General features: G+C 30.2%; 1 protein-coding gene across 1 annotated transcript in view; it reads left to right on the forward strand.

Annotated features, from left to right (window-relative positions):
- Csmd3 (CUB and Sushi multiple domains 3) overlaps nt 1-26809 on the forward strand; it is a 1190022-nt gene that overhangs the window by 424478 nt on the left and 738735 nt on the right. The window contains 1 exon segment of the mRNA XM_047516388.1: nt 18870-19181. Within this exon segment, the coding sequence (XP_047372344.1) occupies nt 18870-19181 (312 nt within the window).

The raw sequence follows: 26809 nt of genomic DNA on the forward strand, positions 1-26809 counted from the left end.
ATGGGATGTCAACTTAATATTGAAGAAATAACATTCTTTGGATTTGGAGACAAACCCTTCACATCTGCAGCCCTTGTAATCTCAATTTTTTGAGTTACAATACAAAAATAATTTCTAATATGTAATACTGTAATATTGTAATACAATATTATATATATAATATATAGATAGATATCTCGCATGATATTTTTAAAGCAACTACAGCATACTTTGCTATTGTAGACATATTGGGAATTCACATAGCTAATTTCCAGTATGTTTATTTTTCATGGAAGAACTTGAAAAATAACATTGTATATTTTTGTCTTTCTTTTCTTATTTATTTTCTTATTTATCTTCTTATTTATTCTTTTTACTGGTATAATAATAATGGAGTACATAAGTGTGGTTCCTTCATGTTTTCTGTGACTTTTTGCATCTAGTTATTTTTACAATAGTCATTTCTGCTAGTAGCTAGAAGTGTATACCCTACTTGAGTTGGGCATGTCTGATGAAAGTATAGGACATAGCTTCATATATGCAATCTATTTGCTCTCTAAAGTTTCTCGGTAGGTATAATCAACATAACTTCACATCTGTATTTGATATTTAGAAGAAATATAATAAAATACAATATAACTTAAATCATATTAGTTTTAATCATCTTGTGATTATTGGCTTGCCTCTCAAGGCAACCCACTGTCCCTATTCATTAAGAAATATGATAATATGATCTCTATCTTTTATTACTTCATTAGAGTTTGCATGTTAGGTCTGTCACCTGGCTTTATTGCCTCTCTGTAAGCCATCTTCCACATAAAAATAGGGTGATTTTTAAATACAAGCAAGGTCAAACTCAAAAACCTCACCGCGTATTCTTATCATATTTAAGATACATTTGACTATCTGGCACTGCATGATTAACTCAACGTGTATCACCAGACTCACCTCGACCCTTCTCCTCTTCCTGTGTCTCAGCAACACTGACCATCTTTCTTGAGTTCTTTTCCACTAAACATCACATGTGTGCATTCTTGTTTTTTAGAACTTTGCAGATTAAAATTTCTGAATATGTTGAATACACTTTTCCAGCATGTATGTGGAAAAGTGTGGCTAAGGGCCACAGAAGAGCATTATTCATAGTCACATTTGTGAAGTTACACTGGCTTTCCCCTGCTGCTTGAAGCACCTGTTTCTTTCAGGAACTGTGCTTCTCAGCTTTTAGCATTCCCCTCACTTGGTCTGTTATTTATTTGGAACACTGGTTTTGATTAACCATTTGGATATTTTTAAAAGTTCAGTAGTCATTACACTTTCTATATCTTCCCATGCAGTTCCTCCTTCTGCATAGACCTTCATCATGGCTCTTACTGTACAATCTCTTGTCTGATATATTTACTTTTTTGTCCTTTGCAAATGTGCCTTCTGGTGCAGAAGCTCCATAATAATAATTTTTTAACTTGTTCTTCTTTGGAATGCTCTCATAGCAAAAAGGGTCAGTCTTAAGTTCTTTCACTTGTCACTGTGTGATGTATTTCTCCTTCTTACAACAAACAACTACTGTCTTACACACACACACACACACACACACACACACACCTTCAGAGAGAGAGAGAGAGAGAGAGAGAGAGAGAGAGAGAGAGAGAATGAATACAGGAACATACGCACAGATGCCAAATAGACATTTATCCATTAACAGCAAAATGATCTGTTTTACACTTGAATCGTATCTTCCCTCTTCATTGCTGACTTAGAATAAATTAGTAAATTAAGCCCTAACTTCTAACAATGGCACAAGCTCTTAATTTACTAATACTTAACATTTTGTTATTGCCTTCTTGGGCATAAAGCACTCTACTTTGCCTTAGGTTCTTTGTGTTTCCTGTTCACTCTAAATATAAAGTTATGTTCCCAAATCTTCTCATGAGTAACTTTTTAAATAGAAAATTATGTTCCCAATCTTCTCACGAGTAACGTTTTAGCATTCCTGGTGTCATCACAAATATCTCCTTCTTAGAGAGGATAAGCTGGTGTGAATTGGACTTCCTCAACACTTACTAGCACTGCCTTTTGTACGTATACTTTCATGCACTCACATTCTTGAAATTACAGTGCTTTTTATTTTTTCTTCCTTGTTATCTCTTGCTTTCTTTTGATCATTTTCATCCAGAGGAATGCCTGAAATGTATTAAACTGTCAATATAGATTGTAGAAGGAAAGAAAGAGAGCAGAGGGAGAGAGGAAGTGAGGAGGAGAAGAAAGAAGAAATGAGGAAAGAAAAATTTAAGGAAGGGAGGCAGGTGGGCGAGTAATATATTTAAATAAATGAATTATATAATTAGATTGAATTCTGTATTGTTATAGATTTATTGAACTTGAACGGACTTTGAATATCTTCTAACCCAGTGATTCCTTCATAGGATTCCCAGGAAAAATAATGATGGTCCACTTGGTTTTCACTATTTCAAAAATGCTTAATTAAGATTTCACATTACAGACTTTCCCCTGCTAACTAAAATAACAATTTTCTTTACTTGGTATCATAATTAAATTAATGCAGTTACGTATTTTTTACCTAACGGTGAATAGAAGGACTGGTTAGCAGGTGCTGGTACTGATTTTTCTTTTCAATTACCATGTGTTTCTTACTGCAAAGTTGATGCAACTTATTTTTAAGATAGAAAATTTTTAAAAATTTTTAGGCAAATATAATGAAAATTGTACTTCATGATAAAAATTTTGGTGATTACTAATTCTGTCCAAACTCATTATAAATGAGGAAACTAAAGTAAATGGACCATGGTTTTATTCCTAGTTTCAGCATAGCCAGTACTGAACCCAGAAATAATTTCAAACAAATGTTATTTATCATGGGAAATATAGCTCATCTGTGAGGTGGTGCTAAAAATTATAAATAAACATATTCTGCAAAAATATAAAGTATGTGTAGTAACATCATATATAGTTTTTAATTACTGCAGGTCACTTTACTGGGCCAACACAGGAAAATGCATCGTATAATCCTTCTGTATATGATTTTAAAATCATATAGCAGTATTTTTTTATGTATCTTATGTTTTATTTCTGTACACAGAGAACCTCAGTTTATTTTACTGATTAAACTGTCATGATTTTTTCATTCTTTTTTTTCAGTTTCAAGACATACTACATTATTTCATTTTAACTAAGTTCTAGACATTGTTTATGCTATTCAAAAGTATTTACTATCAGGAAAGCCATAATTGTACAGATGCAGTAATATTTCATAGCAGAAATCATTTTTCTGAAAGAGAAATGCAATTTTGGTGAACATATTTTGAATTATAATTGCACATGAAAATATATGCCAACTAACCATTTTTGCAGATAGACTGTAGTTGACCATGTGGCATGAATGGGGGCTCTGAGATTCCCCAATGTCCCAATAAATCCTATGCAACCTTCTAGCCGGTGATTGAAATTCTAGAGCATGAGTTTCATACTCTCACAAAAAACCTTAATCAACCTTTCTATTAACTGTATTTTTTACTAGTAATACATATTTTTAATTCAGCAAATAATTCTACCTACCATTAGAAAAGAAATGATAAAGTAGGTTGCTGCAGGGATAACAATGGAAATAAAAATAATCACATCTGGAGGAAATGAATATAGACAGATAATTCTTATGAGTTAAAAATTCATTTTAAAATCTTCTGTAGAGCTGGACATGGTGGCACATACCTGCAATCCCAGAGGTTCCAGAGACTGAGACAGGAGGATCATGATTTCAAAGCCAACCTCAACAATGACAAGGCACTCAGCAACTCAGTGAGACCCTGTCTCTAAATAAAATAAAAAATAGGACTGGAGATGTGGCTCAGTGGTTGAGTGATCTTGAGTTCAATCCCCAGTGCCAAAAAAAAAAAAAAAAATCTTTCTTAGAGAAGACCACAGATAACCACATTTAGGAATAAGTAAAATTTTACTTTTTAATCTCAAGAATGCTTTTTATGTTTTTATTAGTGAAAAGAGAATTAATTGTATCACAGTGCTACACATTTGGTTCTAAGAAGGAAGGAGAGAAATGTATTCCTAAGTAGAGTGGAACTGAAGAAGTGTGTTGGCTGTTGGCTTTATAACAAAGTTCAAATATCTTGTCATGGCTTGTATCTTAATCTGTTGTAGCTTATTGTCATAATATACCCTCTACCTGTACATTCAGCCTAAATTCTTATGATTTCCCTACTTGCCATCTATGCTTTCTTTCCCATACTAAGGAGACTATAATTCCTAGAAACTAATAAAATGTGACTTGCTTCAGGTCTTTTAAACATAGAGAAGTCTCTTTGTGAACTATTTCTTTCCTTTCTCTTTATCTTGGAAATCCCAATTCATCTTTTTGGGTTCAGTCTAAATATCACACTTTCCAAAAGCCTCTCTTTATTAAGTTCACCCTTGAGACCAAATCCATGCCTCTGTTCCATACTCATAAAACTCTAGCATTTCACTTGTTATATCAGTTAACCATGGTTTGTAAGTCTTAGAGGCTTAAAACAGTAAGGACTTATTATTCTTCACAAATCTGTTGGTTGGAAGGATGCTTCTGTGTTCATACATGTAGCTCCATTCAAGCTGCAGGGTTGTCAGTGAAGAAGATCCAGTGAATCTTCACTCAGGGTAATATTCACTGGGCACTTCAGTTATTCTTCTTGTGTCTCCTATCTTCCAGTAGGCTCAATGTACTTTCTTAAGTGGCAATCTCTGAGAAACATTCTAAGACAGACCAGGTGGAATCTGCAAAGCTGCAGAACTCACACAGTATCTGCCCCACTCTGTTGATCATAGTAACTCACGAGAACAGTCCAGACCCAAGAGGGTGAGAAATAAACTGTACCTTTTGAGGTCAAAAGTTTCAAAGAAGTAGCTGGGTGTGGTGGCACGTGCCTGAAATATCAGAGGCTCAGGAGGTTGAGATAGTAGGATTGCAAGATCAAAGTCAGCCTCAGTTATTTAGTGAGGCCTGAAGTAACTTAGTGAGATTCTGTCTGAAACAAAAACAAAACAAAAAATTAAAAAAGAAGGGCTAGGGATGTAACTCAGTCGCGAAGCATCCCTGGGTTCAATCCCATACGAAAAAGGGAAAAAAAAAAAAGTTGTGGACATATTTAATCTAATATAACAACATAGTATCTTCATATTCTGTTATTTTTTGTTTGTCTTTTTGTTTATATTATCTCTTTTGCTTGTATCCTAGCATATTATACTACCTAGAAAAGGGTTGAAACAGTATATATGTATTAATTGAACTAAAGAAAGTTAGTGATGTTATTGCTGTTTATTCCTAAAACATGGAATTCAAGTAATTTACTCTCAAAATATACTGTCTGGACTGAAAATAAATATTATTTCATAGAAACATACAGCTCCAGAGACTGGAGCAGAACTGTAAAGGTAAAATGCACAGATGATGCCTAAAGAGGATGCAGTATATCACCAAAATTAAGAATACAATCTGTATAATCTGGCAGTTGGAATAAATGTGCCAGATAACACACATACCTGTCTGCCTGCCTGCCTGCTTGCTTGCTTGCTTTCTTTCTTTCTTTCTTTCTTTCTTTCTTTCTTTCTTTCTTTCTTTCTTTCTTTCCTCCCTCCTTTCTTCTTTCCTTCCTTCCCTCCCTCCTTCCTTCTTTCCTTCCTTCCCTCCCTCCTTCCTTCCTTTCATTTTATGGCTCTTTCATTTGATTAAGTTCTCAGTTCAAAAGTCATTTTGTGTTTTATCAACTGCAGTTGTATTAATCTGCCTATTCTTTGTCTCTCCCATTTGAATGTAATCACTCTTAGGAAATACACTATACTGTTCACCTCAGAATTATCTGGTGTCCTGCAATGTGTATAATCATAAAAATGAGAGATTATACTCCATTTATGTATGATCTAGCAAAATGTATAAATGCATTCTACTGTCATGTACAACAAATTAGAACAAATAAAAAATTAATTAAAAAACTCATGTATATAACAAGAATCATAAAGTTGAAGTGAAAATGGAAAAATTAAGCTAAGTACAGATTTATCAAAGATTCCAAGATATTTTAAATATATTTCCTGAGAGAAAAAAAAATTAACACTTTGAGCCAAAATGCATTTATGCTTATAGTATTTTCTATTGTATATAATTAGTTATATGTGTGAAATACTTCATATGACTTCAGTAATAAAGTTTCTATTACATTGCAAAAAAAATTATCTAGTGTGTAGCAAAGAGTAATCACTCAATAAATTTTTGTTGCATGAATATGTGGATGAATAAATAAATGACCTAGATAATAATTATTGAGTGAATGTGTAATGAATGACATAAATCAAGTCATTCACACTTACCTATGTTAATTATAATAGTGTATACACTCAATATGGTTGTTATGATGAGTAGATGTAAAGTGTTTATAATGGAAATTGCAAAAAGTGATCAATAATTGTCAGGCTATGATTATCAGAACTTTGAGTCAGTGAGGAATAGTTGCTGGGGACTAATGGACTCCTGTTTCCCAGGGCCAAGGTTTCTCATAGTAAAGCATCCTCTTCCCATCAACAATAAAATTGATACATGACAAACAAGAATTTCTCCCTTGACATTCTCTGATGTATGGAGAAGTCCTTGTATGTAAAAGTTAGAAACCAGAAATTTGCGAAAGTTTGGTTCATAACAAAATTGGGGAAAGATGAACCAAACTAACAATATTATAAAAAGCCTTAGGAGTGATGTGAGTCTTGTAAATATAGAGTAGAAGAAAATTTTCAATGATAAGTGAAATTAGAATTCTGTGAACTGTTTTGTGAGAGGAAAAACTCAAATTGTTAAAGAAAAATTTTTAAGAACACAGAAATATTGTATATCAAGCAGAAACTAAATTATTTATAAGAAAGCAAAACAAGCTATTGGAATGTGGTATGCATTTTTCATGTGTTTACAACTTAAAAATATGTGATAGATGTGAATGGATAAGAATTTTTTACTTGAGTGTCTTAGATATACTTGGGAGCCCCCATCATATTTTTATAGGAAGAAAATTCTGTTCAGATATTTGTATGATGGGGATCTAAAGAAAACACTGGGTACTTTCCTCTGCCTTTGTGTTGCACAAGAAATCAAGAGGGCTTTGTAAATGCCTGAACAATGGGGAGAAAGACCTCTAGTCATTGTCCTACCCACATTTCTTATGAAGGCAGATGTTCCTGTCCTTCCCGTGATAGACCAGAGTGAGGCAACCTTTATCTACAGGTTAGAAACCAGGTTCCTAAACTTTCCCATTTTTTCATAGAGGAATAAAGGGAAGGTGTGCATGTCAGCCTCATTGCCTGTCCCCAACTACTGCAGTTATTCCTCTCCTCTCTTGATTTGATGTGATCCCTGAAGTTCTAGACATTAGGAACCAAAAGCTAGAGAGGGAGTTTTCAGAGAAATTTCTTTTCTATCTCTTTAGGAATATCCTCCCTGAGACAGGGGAATTGCTCAGGAAACTTGAAGCAATAATTTCTTTGCTGAGAATGGAGGAGATGGGAAAGAAGGTGAAAATAAAACATAAATAACTGATTCAGATGCCGATGTTTTGCATTCTATATTGTATTGGATAAGCTGAGTAGAAGTATACTTCACAGGAGTTAGGATTGTGGTTTTGAGATTACACAATGTAGATTTGTACCCTGGGTTAACCACTTCCTTACTATGTGAATCAGAGTATGCTTTGAGAGCATGGTTTTACTATTGTCAACTCATAATGTCCTTTGAGGATTGAGTGAATTAAATAGGACTGTGTTCCAAAAATACTGGTTACTGTTTATTCCATGTTTGTTTAAATACTTCTGTTATCTAGTTGTTTAAAGTAAACATATTGGAATACCACACCTGGCTTAATCACCTCTATTCAGAAATTTGGAGAGATACAAAAATATCTTTTCACAGATGAGTGGAACAAGGCTTCATCACTTTTATAACGTTTAAAAGTCTAATTCCACAAACTTACTGGATATTTACATTATTATTTTTAATTGGAATATACCAAAATCATCTGGGTAGATATAAACCTTAGGATATTTAATCATGCAAATGATTTAGAAGATCTCTTTTACTTTAATCTTTTTCTTCAAAAAGTCAAAGCAAATAAAATGTGTGATCTTGATTAAACAAAACTCTCAAAAATTCTTTTCAAAATGCAGACTTTTTATACATAGGGTACCTCTTTATGTAGATATAAATAGATATGTACATACAGCCATATAATCTCATCTATGAGATATTTATAGAGATTATACATATCATATAGTCTCTATCTGTATCTATTGAGAGAGAGAGAGACAATCAAGAGAGAGAGAATCACATTTTCTACTTTCCAATTTTTTTTGTTGTTTTTTTGTTGTTACTGGGGATTGATCCCAGAGGTGCTTTACCAGTGAGCTATACCCCAGCCCTTTTAATTTTTATTTTGACACAGGGGTCTCACTAAGTTGCTCAGGGCCTCATTAAATTTTGGAGGCTGGCATCAAACTTGTAATCCTTCTGCCTCAACTACCCAAGTTTGGGGATTACAGCCACCATGCCTGGCTCTCATTTTGTATTTTCTATCATCTTAAAAAAGGACTACGAGTCACAAACTCTTGCTCCATAATTTAAGATTGACTAACTTAATTCAATATTTGTTATCATTTATGGTGCATCAATCCAATTCAAAACAAATAAGTTATTGCTGGAAATATCTTCAAGTTATTAAGAAAACTGGCGTTTTGTTCATGTGAGTCATCTATGGATTTCATCTTCAATAATTTTTTTTTCAAGTAGAGAACACACATATTTATAATGAATACAACTCTAGAGCATTAGATGTTTCCAATACAAAAAGAAGAATGTGGGATTTAAGGACATGTAAAGTTAAAAGGTCTTAGACCACTCCTTTCAACTTGCCTTAATTTTATATTTCATTTAGCAAAAAGATATTTTCATGAATTTTGTCTAGATGTCCTTGTGATGTCAGCACTCCTACTCTCTGTTATTCACAAAACCAGTGTAAAATATTCTATGAACAAAATTAATAAATAAAATTTTCTTGTAGGTACTTATTTCACAGGATTAGTCAAAGCACATTTACATAAAAAAACTCAATGTTTACAACTAGTTTTTTTAATTGTTATGTGTTTGTAAGAAGAATAACTTTCGAGGTATGGTTTCCAGATAATTTCCAGTAAGTTCAAGTTGAATTCATTCAGATCAGTAATGCATAATCTTTTAATTTAAATGTGACCTAAGTATAAGGAATACCTTTATTAAATGCAAAACAAAACAGAAAGGGTTGTTGTTTATCTGACATTCAAATTTAACTGAGTGTTCTATATTTTTATTTGCTAAATCTTGTAGCCCAATTTCAAAATGATCATTGTATCAGCTAAATGTTCATCCTACCTTTAGTTTATGTATCTCTTGTCCACATTATAGCAAGAACAATCTAACATGCCAGTCTTGTCATACTGCTTCATATCTTTCAGGGATGCCTCATCTTTTTAAGTAAAGTTGAAATGTCTTGACTTTTTAAGTCTTGGTGTTTGTTATCAATCTCTCTGTGCCTGCCATGGCAAATAATTTTCAATTCCCTGAAAGTCTTGCCTTTTCCTCAGCTGCACCTTTTTAAGCTATTGCCTCTGCGTAGAATGTTCTTTTATTCTTCATGTTGCATGCAAAATCTACTCATCCTTTAAGCGCAACTGCAATGTCTCTTCAACTAGAAAGTCTCCCTGATTTGAGTGACCATAATTAAGGGTTTTTCCAGTTATTTTTCTAGTTCTCTGTCTATCCCTCTATTGAATATATCATAATCCTCTGATTTTTAACAGTTGTTAGCCTGTTTACTTGTAAGAAAAGGTAGATAGTAGTGGATACATAGTAGTGATACACAGTAGTGAATGAATTCATGGTTTTTGAAATAGCAAGGAAGAGAGAGACAGAAGATGAAATGTACTGTTTAGTATTACAATATTTAAAATTCTATTGAAACACAGGAAAAACAATCCTTATTCTCCTTGGTGTAGAAAGAGTATAGAAAGATTCACTAAGTTATCAAACTTTGCATTCTCTGGGATAAGTGCAAAATAAAGGTTTTTTTTTTATATCTACAAAGATATAAAAACATAAGTAGTTTGCAGAATCTTATCATTCATATTTTGCTCTTAATTTATTTCTGTATTTTCAAGAAAATTTCTGTTCTAAATTATATGGAATTTCTTTGTAATTAATGCTAGAATTTATCTGTCTCATCTCCAGGGAAGCTTTCAGTGAAAGAACTCCTAATTAACCTTCTGATTTACATCTTTCTGAGACTCAAACTCTCTCTATCCTCGAGTCTAAAGAGTAAAAGAGAGTTGACCAGTTGTCAAATGTTAAAATAGATTATTTCTGAGATCATTCTGGATCAGATTTCTGCATTTTATGCCTAAATTTTAACATCATCTCTTGCCGTAATCAAAATAAAGAACCAAACCACACGTGATACCACATCTGTTTCAATCAATTCAATTCTATGTAAATTTCAACTATCAATTTCATAGTGTTGATAATATTTTGATATTATGATACAGGATTTTTTAACACATATACTTCAAAGGAAAGTATTTGAGAAAAGGAAATTGGCAACATAATTACATGAAGAAATATAAATGATTGCCTCTAAATATGAACAAGTATATAACAAAGATACTACTTTTAATTATATGTAATAACTCAATATACGATGTATAAGTAGATTTCTCTTTCAGGTTAATGATAGCTTTTAATAATAGACGTGTTTGTTGCCATTTCTGGAGGTTATTTTTTTTTCACTCCAAAATGCTGTTTTTCTAAGCTAAGGTTGGTTGATATTTATTTTTAGGCTAATCCTGCTACTAATTAATTTGCTACTATAAAATAAAAAGTATACAGGAAAATAAGACTTTTTTGGCCTTAATTTCTTATTAGATTGTTTTTCTACAGCATATTTAGGCAGATTCTCACTGGTTGCTCAGCAACCCTTATACAATCAACACCATAATTGTCTTTCCTGAAGAATGTTAGCCCTTTCCTAGTCACCTGTACCTTCCTTATACCCCACTTGTTAATAGTAAAACCAATTCTTCCAATTGTATGATAATCACATGGGATCAGATATCAATTTATGATAGCTGCCTGGAGGAGGATCACTAGATATTCTTATGGCAGGATTCACACTTCTCCCCAAAATAGGTATCTCCTAGACAGACCATAATATTTCTTGTGAGAAGAGGAGAAATATATAATAAAGTAATGCAGGTTGGATAGTTAAGAAAATACTCTAATGTATGTGTTCTATCAACCAGAAACTTATATTCCTGATTATATAATTTAGAGCCAGGTACCATGGTGAACTCCTATAATCTGGGTAGCTCCAGAGGCTGAAACAGGAGGATCATGATTAAAAGTTAGCCTCAGCAATTTATCCAGGCCCCAAGCAACTTAGCAAGATCCTGTCTCAAAATGAAATATAAAAAAACTATTGGGTATGTGGCCCAATAGTTAGTGCCCCTGGGTTCAATTCCTGATACCAAAACAATAATAATAATTTTCAGGAGGGCAATATTTAATACTAAAAAATAAATCATCTTTCAGTAACATCTGGCTACATAGATAGAAAGATGTGGGGATAAGGAAAACTTAGTTTGCCTTTAAATCATATCACACACATAAAACTAGTCACACATATTTCAGGCATTTACAAAATAAAACTTTATAGTTTATGCAAAATGATGATAACTTCTCCCCAATATAGAAAGCCAATATAGAAGCAAACAAAAGGTAAATGGGATACATAAAGATAATGAAGATAGGGAAGACCTAGGGAACTGATGGGCTAGGTTGGGTTGAAGAAAAATAACTTATTTCTTCTTTTGATTATTAATAGTACAAAAGATAACCCCACGCACCTTTACCTCACTTCTTTCTCTTCTCATACAAAATTAAAAAATACTATCATTATAAATGAATATTTTTTGGAAAGCAGTCTGGGGAATGAAAGAAAGGGGAAACCCTACCATCATTTGAGAAAAACACTAATAAAGGAGTAATTTACATGTTCTTGGATGCTTTTTAAATTCTTTTTCATACCTCAATTCTAGTACATAAACTATAACATTTAATTATATTGGAATTATGTTTCATATAGTGCTTGAACAAGTTCTAGGTCAATTTCTTATGTTTACATTTAGCACTCAAGATTTATTGATTAAATATAAAACATTTTATTTTGGGAGAAAGGAAGACAGTAGTACATTTAACTACTTTTACTTATTCATTCTTCCTTCATGTGTTTGTCTAATACTCAAGGGAAAGTGGAGGATAAACACATAAAGGGTATTAGATGTGCTTTCAAAACAGTATAAATGGGTATGGATTATTACTTACAGCAAGAATGTACAAGTGAAGATGTTCCTGATATTACGTCTTGGAATTAAATATGTAGAGTAACCCTTTTTCTTAATAATGCCTTTAAATCTTCCATGAAAACTCACAGCTATTCCATGAGATTTTATATGGAAGGAAATAAGTGTGTGCTAAATTTAATTTTGTTTTAGTATGGGGAAACTACAATGGCATAGGCTTCTACTCCAAATGATAAAAGCTGTTGCAACAAAGAAGTTTAAAAATGCATGATTCTGGTTGATGGTTGCAGAAAAAGATGTGGCAGGTTGTTCTGTTGCTTTCTCTTCTTGTAAAATATAACAGTGATATTCATGAAACTTTTTAAAACATTGGTTTTTAAATTTTATTGTCAATATCAAGACTTTAGGGAAATAATTATAATTTGTTACATAAAAAGACTTGTTTATATTTGGTGAATTTCTGAAAGTGGTGTGTGTGTTTGTGAGCACATTAAAATAAAAAATGGCCCCTAGGATCCACCACTGCATAGATGGGAGACTTCTAAAATGTAGGAAAAGTAGAGTTGATAAGATGCTGAAACTGATTGTTTAACTTCATTTTAATCAACTGGGAGGAGCAAGAAATGGTCATGAGAAGGGGGATGGAGAAGAAAGAGAAATTATCTTGGAGCTTCTCACAACCATCTATTTAAAGTAGATTTTCCCTAGCATCTCTCATTCTGTTTTTAGTGCTGTGAAATGAGATGTCTAATCTTTCACATTTTTATGACAAAACTGTGATAATATTTAGTATATCATTCATACATTTATATATGTATACAGTTTTGTCATGGTTGCCACAGTATTTTTAAGGCTTTATAATAGTTTTTATGTTTCCATATATCATTTGCAAACAGTTATCATTATTTGCTATGTGAGTTTATCAAAATTTCAAACAGTTGAGAATTTGGGGTTCTTTTCTTGCTTGTAAAACAATTTGGAATAGAAAATACCTTGCTTAAAATTTGTTTTATAATAATTTATTTACAATAAGTATGCTTCTAAATGTATCACTAAATTTACTGAAAAGTCTTACTATCATCAATTTCCACTTGAATTGAAAATATTTTATTTAGTCATTGATTTTGCATATTATATCAGTAAGACCACTTGTACTTTTAAAATAATAACAAATCCACTTATAAAACTCAATGCTGGTTTCCCATTCAATGCTTATAATTTTAGATAGGAATATATGACATAAACATAAATATAAATTTTTAAATCAACATGGCAATAAATTCAGAAAGTGTATATTTAACTTCTCAGTTGCATTTTCAAATTGATATATGTTTAACTAATCCACAATCTTGGAAAATCTGTTACTTGTATCACTGATCTTTTTCTTATCACTAATATGAATTTGTTTTCACATTTCAACATCTCAGAAACCTGGGAACAGATTATACCATTCTTGCATTGTCATATCATGGTTTAAATGCCAGACTATATTACATTTATTTAATAAGATAAAATACCACTATTGAATGTAGCTTCAATATAAATGCAATATTTTAATTTAGTTAATTTAATTAATTGAAAGTATTTGCATACCTACCAATTTAAACTATTAGATATCAAACTATACAGATTTTAGGATACTGGAATTATTAATGTCAAAATGCAAAATACTTTAGCTATTTTCCCAAATACCACATGCTTAATGAAAATGGTAACATCTAACATGTAATAAATCATGGCATTGTTTTACTTCACACACATAAGATTAGTTTGCAGATATACTCATATATTGGTGTGTTTCCCTATAAGCTTCATTTAAGTATTATTAAATAAAGACAGAAAACAAAACACAAATAAAATTACATATACTAAAATTTCTAGAATATTTAAATGATTACTGAAATAGAATTGTTGCATTAGCAGTATTTTGATTTTATTATTTTGGTGTTATTTCATTTTGCATATATGACTTTCTCTTGTTTTCCTTATTTTCATTTTAAATATTTAATGAAAATTGTCATTACATATTATTATTTTTTAAACTTTCATGCAAATTCTTCAAATGAAACACAAAATTAAAGGAACAGAATATATGAATTCAATTTAGATTAAAATGTGCCAAACAAAAATATATAAAGCCAATTTCTCTGAATATGAATTATCTTTAAGGTGTTTTTATGTAGTTGTGTGTTTTGAACTATCTCCTCGTTTTTCCTGTTTCTCTGTGATGAGTTAGACAATATTTACAAAGCAGCATAGCATAAAGTTTGAAAACAACTACAGGTCTAAATATTTTTCAAAAAAGGAATTTCAAGTTATTTCAAGTTGAATCCTGATATGAGGTTTTATTTTATACATTTTCTAAATGATACATTCAGACTTATTCTTAGTCACTTGCAGATACATTGATAAAATAAAAAGCCTTCAAAACTAAATTTTCATTAAAATATATAATCAAATCAAATTTAATATTGTATGCAACATTTTTGAATAAATTTGCTAATTTACATGTATAGCATGTCATTTTCCATTATCATAATCCCAAATGTGACATATAATTTTGATTCATAGAAACATTTTTATATATGTAAACCATTTTATTTTATTTTTGTTATTTTGGGAAATGTTTTGTTAAGTAATATTTAAACATTATATTTCAAATCTGTTTTTATATTGTAAGCATCTTATTCAAAATATATCTCAAGTAATTTAATGACAAGATAATCTACTTGTGATAAATTACATCTTGTATATGTGATTCAATTTCAAATTAAGAATGAATTTTCTGAATGTACATTTTCTTTCATTAATTTGATTTATATGTCTTGTATGCATTTAACTGTTTCGTTCAAAGACAATGTTTACATAATTGTGAAGTATATTTCAATTGGATAAGTTATATATAGTTAATGCTGGATTGTCTCTATACATAATTCTAAGACTTTTCCCAACATTGACTTTACTTCGTAAAACAGTATGTACTCAAAAGTGAGTGTATCTATATTGTTAGATCATGAATTTTGATGATTAAAAAATCTGTGTTTCATACACTGACAATTTAAATTGACACCAATATCATTATCTAAATTGGTTTACATTAGAAATAAAAAGTTTATACACATGTGTTATATAATTGCATGGTGATGGGTGATTTTATTGCTTTATAAAGGAAGTCAATAGTATTACTTTCTAATTTCACTACATGCATCAAGCATATCTATCTAAATTTAGATGCACTTCAACTTCTGCTATCATTAAATCATATCTACTTTTCACCTTACAAAAATTTGAACATCCTAATAAACTCATCTCACACCGACAAAGTTTAATGTTTGACAACAGTAACAGTATCTTGAAGTGATTCTTATACTAAATCTTCACTTTCCACACTTTATCAAACTGCTTTTTGTGAAAGCTAAAAGCAAACTTATCAGTTTCCTCTCCCCCTTTTGGAATTGATTTTTCATTTATGTTAATTTGAAATGTGACTTTGCTATGGTAAGAATGATAATCATATTTCATTTTTGTTTATCATTTTTGTTATTGCTTATATGAGTTTAGCCTTATTGTTGAATTCATTCATTCATGTAGACTTTCTTTTGATGAGTGTTTCTTGAGCAACTGCTGTGGGCCAGACAGTACTGTACATGGTAAGAATTCAACCGTCAATAGCATATACAAAAATTCAATCTTCAGGGAACTTGCATTCTAGTATGGGAAAGGAAAGAATATGATATATATTAAATCATGAGAACTGGTTAGTAAAATATTTGGCTGAAGTACACATCTGATTAGATTATGGTTATTGAAAATATGGGATTTTCCATTCTTTATTTTAGCATGAAATCCTGACCAGTATTCAGGGTAAGAGACTAGTACAGAATCATTACCACCTTTGTTGGAAGTTATACTTCTGAAGCTGAAAGATTTTTTTTATTTGTTCTTTTAGCTATATATGACAGTAGAGTGTATTTTGACCTAGTATACATACATGGAGTATAACTTATTCTAATTAGGATCCCATTCTGTGGTTCTACATTATGTGGAGTTGCACTGGTCTTGTATTCATATATGAACATAAAGCTGAAGATAGTTAGCAGGTCCCAATCTAAACTCTATTAAACATCAATTTTTGTTCCCATATTTGATCTGGAACTTTGTTTATCCCCTGGGAGTTTCAAGAAAATAGGTATTTGTAATTTGTTTGTAGGCAACCTAAGTCTGCTCTCAAGAATTACCACAGAATTATTGACAAAAATCCAAGAATTTTTTTGAGATTAGTCATAGTGACTCATGATGAAATATGGTAATTCAGTTTACCTCTTTGTTAAGGGTAGGAATACTTATGTTTGAGACAAAGTACAAATTTTATTATTTCTCATACTTTTAATTTTTAATTAGAAGCAATGTTTGTAGTTAAATAATTTCCCTTTAAAATCTGAATGCCTGTAAATCATGAATAAGTTGTAAAAATATTAAAATATTAGTTTTTCATTTTGCTTTCACATGTCATTTCAAAAATGGGAAGCTCAATTAAATTCTAGAAGCACAATATGGAACAGTTTTCATAGTAATGAGTATGTGGGCATCCCAAATGTACAGTTTACGTGAGATCAATTTCTGCATGTTAGTACAGTAAGTAGGTATTTCTTAACCATGTGATTAAAGTAAACCCTTACTAAACATTATCTTATTAAATACCACAGGCTGATTTGCATAACCATCATGAATTTAGTAGATTCTAATCTTCACAGAATAACTTGGGTAAATATTTAATAGTAGTTTTTTTTTTCTAATTGATGTTTAAAATATATTAACTGAAAATAATCTGAACATTGTCATACCTCATTTATCTCTGGTTTCTTCAAAGCATAATCATCATTTAATTCTTTTGAATTTTTATATCAAATTCCAATAGAATATGACAATTCAGCCTGGAATAATTAGCAGAGATTTTTTTTTTTTTTTTTTTTTTGCTTACCTGTCAATGAGGGGCACCATATTTAACTTCCTTTCTTCGTTTTTGAGTTCAAGGCAAAAAGCAGAATTACTAGTCTACTATTTACTTGCCTATAGCACAAGAGGGAAAAAAAAGATAAGGTAGAGCATTCTCAAGTCATATTAAGTGATATTGCTTTTTTCCTCTTTTAGAATGGTCAGAGTATCTCTGTGCATGTTAGTCTATCTAATTAAAAATTGTGGAAATAATTTTGAAATATTGAAAAAGGTATATGAAAGCATATACCACTCGTTGGTTTTAAAAAATACCCAGGAATTTTCTAACCACCACCTATGAGTCCTAATTAGTAGTTGTAGCTCCAAAGTTCAGTGCTTTATCTTGTTAAGCATTTTAGACGTCAAGATCTTTTTAAATATATCCTCATTCCATTTCATGTTTCTCTTATAAGATTACTTCTTTATTACATAACAATCACGTACAACCAAGTATGACCTTTTAAAAAATTTAAGTGGAAAGAAAAAGTGGATACTAATTTGGCATTATGAATAAATGTTTTTAAATTATAATAAAACCTTAGTAAGGATGAGAATATGGTAATATTATATAAATAATTATACCTTAGGGTAATATGGATATGGTAATATATTTGCACAGATATAAATAGACACCTATACTAATGGTGAAATGCTTATGAGATATTTAGAAATCCCCAATCATTATTTAAGACTAATATTGTGTGAATACAAGTTACATATTTACTAATAATTTCAATCAGTTTTAAATTAATTTAATTTAATCAGTCCAAAATTATTTAATTTAAAATTTTATTTTGAAATAGTGAAAATATTGACTAATCTTTTAAAAATGAATTAAATTTTATAGTATATAAAGCTCATGCCATTGAACATTTTACTATGTTGGAGGCTTTCTAGCAAATGAGGTTAAAATTGATATTTACATACAGTAGTTTCAGTTTCTTTTTCATCATTTTGTTTTCATTTTTGTTTTGATTTTAAATTTTCTTTTTTTTTACTTGCTTGTCTTAAAATAGAAAATTTTGATATTTTTCCCAGAAGTTATGAAAAGATATGGTATAGAATATTCAAAACATACTTTTGAGTAAAGTGTGGTTACATAGTTACCATTCTGTCAAAACTTGTCACTTGCCAGGAATTTTTTTCTAAAATTCTTGTGCAGGTTAAAAAGGAAGAAGAAAAAGATTGATTCAGGGCCACATAAAGTGTTTATTTACTCTTTCACCGCCCCACCCCTATGCTTTCTAGTAAAAATGTATTGCATTCTGTATGTGATATTTATCTATAGGTTGATTGATATAAACAAACCTACAGATGGTGTGCTTCACATTTTAGTGGCGTAATTGTGTTTTGCCTCTTCATGTTGATTATTCTTAAGGTAATAGAAGAGAATATAATTTATTAAATTTATCAGAAAATTTAAACAACAAAATTTAAAAGAAAGAGTTAGCATCTAGTGCTACTGTGTCCCACAGGTTCTTCTACATTGACCCACACTACCTCCACTGGTGAGTTAGAGGAGCATAACAGGACTACCACTGGTGCTATTGCTGTTGCTAGCACACCTGCAGATGTTACTGTATCCAGTGTTACAGCTGTCACCATCCATAGACTTTCCGAGGAACAGCGAATGCAAGTTACGAATCTCAGAAATTCAGGTCTGGACCCCAACACGTCCAAGGATGGGCTCGCTTCTCATCAAGCAGATACACAAAGTACAAGGAGAAGACCAAGAAATGCTGAACAGATAGAAAGAACTAAAGAGCTTGCAGTTGTTACTCATAGAGGTATTGGATGTTATTTTACTTGTGCCCATTTAGTTACAGACAAAGATATCTTTTGGTAATGATTTTAATTAGAGAATGAACTAAAAGAGAGCCATGATATAGAAAGTGAGAGTTCAAAGTAGCTGAACAACAGAGAGAGTAAAAGACAAAGCAGAAATAATTTGGAAGCACAGAAATCAAAAAAAAAAAAAATTAAAAAGTACAAGTTGGAAGGGGTGGGAACAAAATAGAAAGAAAAGACTGCGTTAAAAAAAAGATAGTAAAAACTAATAGTAAATACCTATTGTTTCATATTATTTATGATGTGAGGTAACAGAAAAATGAAGTAGCCACTTTCCATTAATAAATGCACATAATTACACATAATTTATCTGATGTAGTGATTTTCCATGTTTGCATGGAATTTGTGTGTCATGCATCCTAATTATATTTGAGAAAAATAGATATTTTGATTGGAAAAAATGGAAACACATCTGGTGATTGTTTGATATAGTTTAGTTTTTTATTTCTAAATTATCTATTGCCTGACTCATATGAATGTATTGAAAGCAGGTATCTCATGTTGGAAAGAAAACAGTGAATAATTGTTAAAATACCTCCAAAATTAAAACATGCCTTATCTTCTTAATCTGTTTTTTAGAGAAAAAGTACCATAGGACTCAATCATACGTAATAATTTTATACTCAGTTAATAAAAGTCTATCTTTTACAAAATTAGGAAGTCAAACAAACATAGTTTTTTCTGTTTCTTAATGGCAAGTTACATAGAGTCCTTTAGGGAAAATCTAATGTCAAAAATAAAAGTGTTCATTTATATCAATATATTCATCATTGGAAGCATTAATTTATTGAACATATTTCAAGTATAAACTATTCCATTTCCAACTCATCATCATATACTCTTTAAACTGGCTATAGTTTTTGTAATGTAAAGCTTAGGCGTTGCTTATGCAGAAAATGATATGAGTATGAAAAATCATTCAATGCTAAGAGCAATGGAAAGGAAAATCAAGACATTTTTACATAAGTTATTTGAAAATCATACAAAAATATCTTAGAAACTCATTTCCATTAGATTTGTACTGACTGTATTACTTTGATTCGCTTTAAGACACATTCTAAAATAAATTTTTAGCATGTGGTAGTCTGACATCATCTTGCTTCTCTATTCATTTTAAAGAATTTAAACTGACATCATCTTGCTTCTCTATTCATTTTCTACCATGAATATTGCTACTCATAAGAATATAAGAGTAATACTAAAATTAATAATTTATTTAATCAAGTAGACAGTTTCTTCTTATTAGTGGGAAATAAAAATGGGTAAAAATTATAATAAAATATTGATTATGAAGCAAAAATTATTTTTTCACTTTGGAAGATTTCATGAGCTAGCTAACATTGACAAACTACCCAAAAATTATTTTATTACTCACCAAATAGACATAGGGTAATTTATTAAATAAGTCAATTGTAAACATCAACTATAATGTGATTAGTGCCATCATGTTTTGTGAGAAACTGTAATTAAAAATTAATATCCTATAAACTTGGGATAAGTCAGTTTTGATTGAAAGATGAAAAGATAGTAATATATTATCAGATTATATAAAGTGATTTGAAAATGACTTGCATAAAATTTTAAGTATATTCAGGTAAATTTAAATTAAATATTGCATGCTTCCTTGATAGATTTCAAACCAGTGCTCATGTTTTCTTAATCACCAACATAATCTTTCAATGTAGTTTGAGAACCCATACCTGTTTCACATTTCCCCACATTTTTTTCTAAAACAGTGTTTCTGAATGTAGTATTCATTCATTGGTGTCATCTATTTTGGATAAAAATTTTTCATATACTTACATTTAAATTATATGCAAAATATAATATGGAGAACACTGTGTTATATTTATCATTCACAGTGAATTAAATTATTATACATTATCAAATCACTATTTTAAATAAAATGGTCCTTCTGTTTCTTTCTTCAATAGCCTATTACTATTTCAATGATTTCTGCTATTTATCCATTATGCTTTAGAGCAAATCTAGTAACATTATGGGGTAAAAACATAAATATTAAGGGCAAAGGAAACATGATCCTCCATGTGTCATTTAATGTTTTAAAAGCCTTCAAAAAATAGCTATAATTTCAGACATAAAACTATCTTAAGACTTGATTCCTAGTAAGTCTAAATATCTAAATTGGAATTTACTGACATCAGAACAGTATTCTTTAAAAAAAATAATTACAGTTTAAACAACATGCCTAAAATTTTAAATGAGTACAACTTTCCTGTGAGAAATAATAGACACTATATGATCCCTTCCTTCAAAAACTGAAAGAGAATTGAAAACAGAGAAAATCATCTTGGTGGTACAAGGAAATTTTGTCAAATTCATGGTCGATCAGAGTGTACTAAAGGACTTACAGATATAAATAGGGAGTTAAGTCATTTTTAAAGTAAGAGACAGTAGATATCATTAGAAATCAATCACTTACTATTTCCACATATTTAGAAAAATATTTCTTATTCTTCTACTCCATTATCTACAATGTAGTCAAAATGACTTTTAAAACATTAAAATTGATCATATCATTCCACTTTTAAAGCTCCCTGTGATTTCTCAATAACCTTAGGAATAAAGCTAATATTTGCTGGTGATTTGACAATCTGTATAATTTGACTTTTTGCCCTTACTCCAAATTCTCCTCATACAACTTGCACAATCACTATATTTTTAGTCAATCAGAATGTAGGTTTGTAAAATACACCATGTTCTTTTCTACATTGAGCCATTCTCATAAGCTATTCATTCTTTCAACCAGATCATTCTAATTCCCTTTTGAGAATTTATTTATTATTTCGAGGAAGATTAGATCTTCCACTTAAAATCTGCCATTATAACCTGCACTTTCTCTACCCTTGTAATTACTAGTCCCATGGTTTTTCCTGTAAATTTTAAGCCCTCTCTGGAAAGAAGTGTAGGGTAATGTAGTTATTGCATTCACAGTTACTGATCCATAGATGCAAATAGAAAATTCTTGTTAAACTAATTAATAAATATTCACAATGTAATTATCTAAAAGGTTCACTCAAATTATGAAAAATTTTATATTATCTTATTAAATATAACAAAATATCTATGTGCTTCAATACTAAAGGTGACTATGTACTTCACTTTGTCACAGTTAAATGCTTTTTAAAAGACATTTTCAAAGGCCACAGTATTTTTATGAACCCATAGCAATATGTTCCTCTTATTATATTACCACTTAAAAAGTCACAACATGAAATAGTATGCCTTTCTTATAGCCTTTGTATATCTATAAAAATCAAAAGAAATTTACAATCAAGCACAAGTAAACTATAAACTCAATATAACAATATAAAAGCATTGTTGTATTATAATAGGTGTTATTTAGCTGAAGTTAATTACCATCTAAAGCATGAATATGACAATGATTGTTATATTATAGGTTCCTTTGATGTCTGCAAGTTCATGCTTATTGCACTCTGAGAATTTAGTATTTTGCATTTTTTTCTATTCACACTGTAATTAAACTTTCATTTTAGAGTTTTTTTTGATCATTACTAATTCACAATTTGTCTCTTTTCAATAACCTATGGCAATTAAAATATTTTAATAGACATCAATATTAATATGACCACAAAGAAAATATAGACTAAAATTGCATATAGTATTTGGTACGTTTTATGTATGTGAACTCAAATCTATGTGTTAATTTATGAAATTAAGTTAGCTCACTCTATTTCATATAAGTAACAGCTGTGAAATTAATGAATAATCTAAAAAAGAAACAGGATGTTAGTGAATGATCTCTATAATCCTCTATTAGGCATTATTCCAATTAGTGTCCCTATTGAACTGTAGTGAAAACATCAGTAATTCTATTTAAATTAAATTATGATAAATTTTTCAATTTCTGCTTCTTGGTAATAGAAAATTATTTCAAGTTTTTTTTTTTCCATTTGAAAAGAATCTATTGAGATAAAAAGAAGTAAAAGAGTCTATGACCAAAATAAATAAATGAAGTGTTCAATTATGTTTAGAGGAAAGAATTTCATTAACATAAGCAAACCTAAAAATAATTGATATTTTTGATTTACAAAATATCCAGATGTTTAAAATTAGGTAACATATATCTAGCCATATTTTTAAATTAATCAGGAACTTTTATTACTTTAACTATAAGATCTCTTTTGAAATTATTTCTTAATGTTTATTTAAAATACTTTTTAATTATTCCTTAAGTCCTTATTTCAATATTATAGTCCTAAATTATTTTACCTCAAAGTTGACTGAAAATAGAAACATTATGTAATAATAGGTCTAATACATAGTAATAGAGTACCTTGTATTCCTAGATTAATCTCTTTTAAAATTAAATCAGATCTTTCAGATCACTTATTGTATCACTGCTATTTGATGGAGGAAATTGTGGTAGGCAGAGATTGTATGAAAACCTAGTCTATATTTCTAGACTAGTATTCATTCATTCTTTCACTAATTCAAGATTTCCTTAGGGTCTAATATATTCAAATCTTTGTATTAGGTATTGTTAAGACCATAAGCTTAATTGGTTGTTCTTTCTCAAGAAGTTATTAGTCATAGCAATTTAAAAACAATAATTAAAAAGTGTTTTAGTTCACATAAATTTAAAATTTATCTTCTTAAAATTATAGTAGAACAATATTTGTACTTTTTTCAATATGTAGCTAATTTCTATCAGATGTTAATGTGTGGTCCTGGTAGTTGCTTTCTAAAGTACAAAATATGCATATAATTGTCTGAAAAAGTTCCAGTATACATAGATTATAATTATTAATTTATTTTTATTTTACTGTTCAATGGAAATTTAATCTAGATCACCTTGTGGAGTCAAATATGTTATGAAATTTTCTAGACATTACCATTGTTTGTTTTGACAGTGTAGTCAATTCTTCCACAATATGTTTAGTGCTAATATTCATATCAATAAGGTATTAACTTGGTTAGTAAAGTATCATGAAATTATATATAACATATTGAATTTGATGTAGAGTTTTCTTTCAAAGCTAGAGATTAAAAAGAAATATAAGGCAATCATGGAGGTGCATGCCTGCAATCCCAGCAACTTGGGAGGATGTTGAGGCAAAAGGATTGCAGGTTCAAAGCAGCCTCAGCAATTTAGTGAGGCTGTAAGCATCCTAGTGAGACTCTGTCTCAAACAAACAAACAAATGAACAACAACAACAACAACAAATATATATATATATATTTATATATATATATAAATGTATATAAATATATTTATATATATATATATATATAAATATATATATATATGGGCCTGGGTATGTGACTCAATGGTTAAGTGCCCTTAGGTTCATTCAATCTCTGGTACCCCTCCCCCCAAAAAAATAGAAAATGCAACTTGAACATCAGTTTTTAAAAAAGAAGTACAATATTATTTTCAATTTTAATGAAGAATAGTTATTTCAGCATTAAAAAATTCATTTGATGTCAGCAATTTTATTCCAAACAAAAGCAGGAACTTTTCATTTTTATCATGTTTTATTTTTTCAAGTAAGTTTATTTTAACATTAATAAGACTCTAGAAAAAGGAGAAAACAGCACAGTATTAAATGATTTATTGGAGAAGTTGAGATTCTATGATTAGCACCAACTTTGTTTCAAATACTAGATAGAAACTATTAATATAAGAAAAACACTACTGTATGGATTGTAGTTCTTCAGTGCCTACTATGTGCCCATCACTAGATTATATGGGCACATGTAAATATATTTTAAATATATTCAAGTATTTGCAAGTAACTAATACCATTTTCAAAAAATTCTATTAACACTTTTATATGAGTATGAAGTTGTACATTCAAAACATGTTTTTTTAAGATTTGTTTTGTTTTAAGCTACATAAGCATTATCATGTTGAAAATTTTAATTTATTGGTAGCTACTTAAATATATCCTGGTGGATACTGGTTGATGTTCATATAATAATTATTAGGGTCTTATTGAGTTTTTTGTCTCTTACTAAGCATGTTAATTCCAAAGAACATTAGGTACTTTCTTCATTCTCAAGGGAAAGTTGTAGAGATAGGATTACACAGATTAGTTGTTGCTCAATTATAGGAGAATGAACAGAGACTAAGCATGGTATCTAGATGAGGATGAGCTGTAGCTTTAATTAAACATGTGATAAAATGCTATCACATGTCCTCTGGCATAGGTTGTAGAACTTAGTGTATGAAACCACAGAATAATACAAAGTAGTTTATAATAAAGAAGATTCTTCTACCATTGGGTTTTGTTAAAATATAAATTGTGTGCTTTAGGAAGTAGTGAATTCCTAAACCACTAATAAGACACTCAAACATAGGTTGATGGATGGATAAATTGGGTATTCAGAAAGCATCTTTAAATATAAATGAATTCTTCAATAATGTGCTTGGCACTGCCCCATCTAATCCTAAAATTTCTGATTTAATCTGGTGATATCCTATGTTAATTAAGGTAATAACTATCACCAGATATTTTCTCTTGGTATTTGAGCTGACATGTACTAATTTTTATGGTTGTTTATTTAATTTTATAACTGACATAAAAACAAGCTTAGAAGTAATTAATACTACCATCAAGTCATTTCAGAGACTGACAATGTACTTACCCTGGTAAATGTGAATTTAGCCACCTATACATTTTTCCCTGGGCTCAGTGCAACTCAATACCTAAAATTTCAAAAGTTTTCTATTTAGGTTCTAATCCTAACTGGTCTTTAAGCAGTATTATTTCTAAGAAACAGTTGAAAGTGCTATTCCTACTTTTGTCACTGCCTAAATTTCTATAATTTATTTATTCATTCAATTTCTTCCTTGATCATTTTCTCTCTTTCTTTTATTTATTTTTCATTTCTCTAATTTTTTTGTCTGTCCTCTCCCCTCCCCCCCCTCTTTCTCTCTCTCTCTCTCCACCAGTTGTTGAATATACAGTATTGAAGAAAGCTATGCAGACCCTTCTTCATTGAACTTTTAAGGGGGAGAAAATGACAACTACACTAATAATTATCTGATGATTAAGAATGGAAAATCAAAACAGGTTGTGTGAATGTGTGTACTATCTGGGTTTGAATGGTCAGGAAAGACCTCTGAGGAGTTAAATTTTAAACTGACATCTAATAGGGAGGAGATATGCATGCTCATGAAGGTATGCTCTGCCATGTTCTGGAGACAGTCAGGAGAAAGTATACCACAGATTGAGTTAATAAATTAGTTAGAAAGAACTTGAGTTTTACTTGAGAAAAAGAAAGCCTAGTATTCCTAGAATTGAATACTGTAGATTAAGTGAATATCATAGGGAGAAATAAATAAGCCCTTTGACTTTGAGGCCTTGGTAAAGGACTATTTTTATCTAAATACTGTTGGACTGTGATATGGAAACTATATTAACAAATGTACATAAATAACATTTATAAGAATTTGAAGAAGGAATTTGAAGTAAATAGGAATAGGAAAGCAAATTAATAAAATATCCAGAAGTGAAATTAGCAGTTGATAGTGACATGGTGTCTATATGTTAGATGCTTTTCAAATCTCACCGTGGAC

This window comes from Sciurus carolinensis, chromosome 1 (assembly GCF_902686445.1).
Source record: "Sciurus carolinensis chromosome 1, mSciCar1.2, whole genome shotgun sequence".
In the NCBI taxonomy this organism is placed as follows: Eukaryota; Metazoa; Chordata; class Mammalia; order Rodentia; family Sciuridae; genus Sciurus; species Sciurus carolinensis.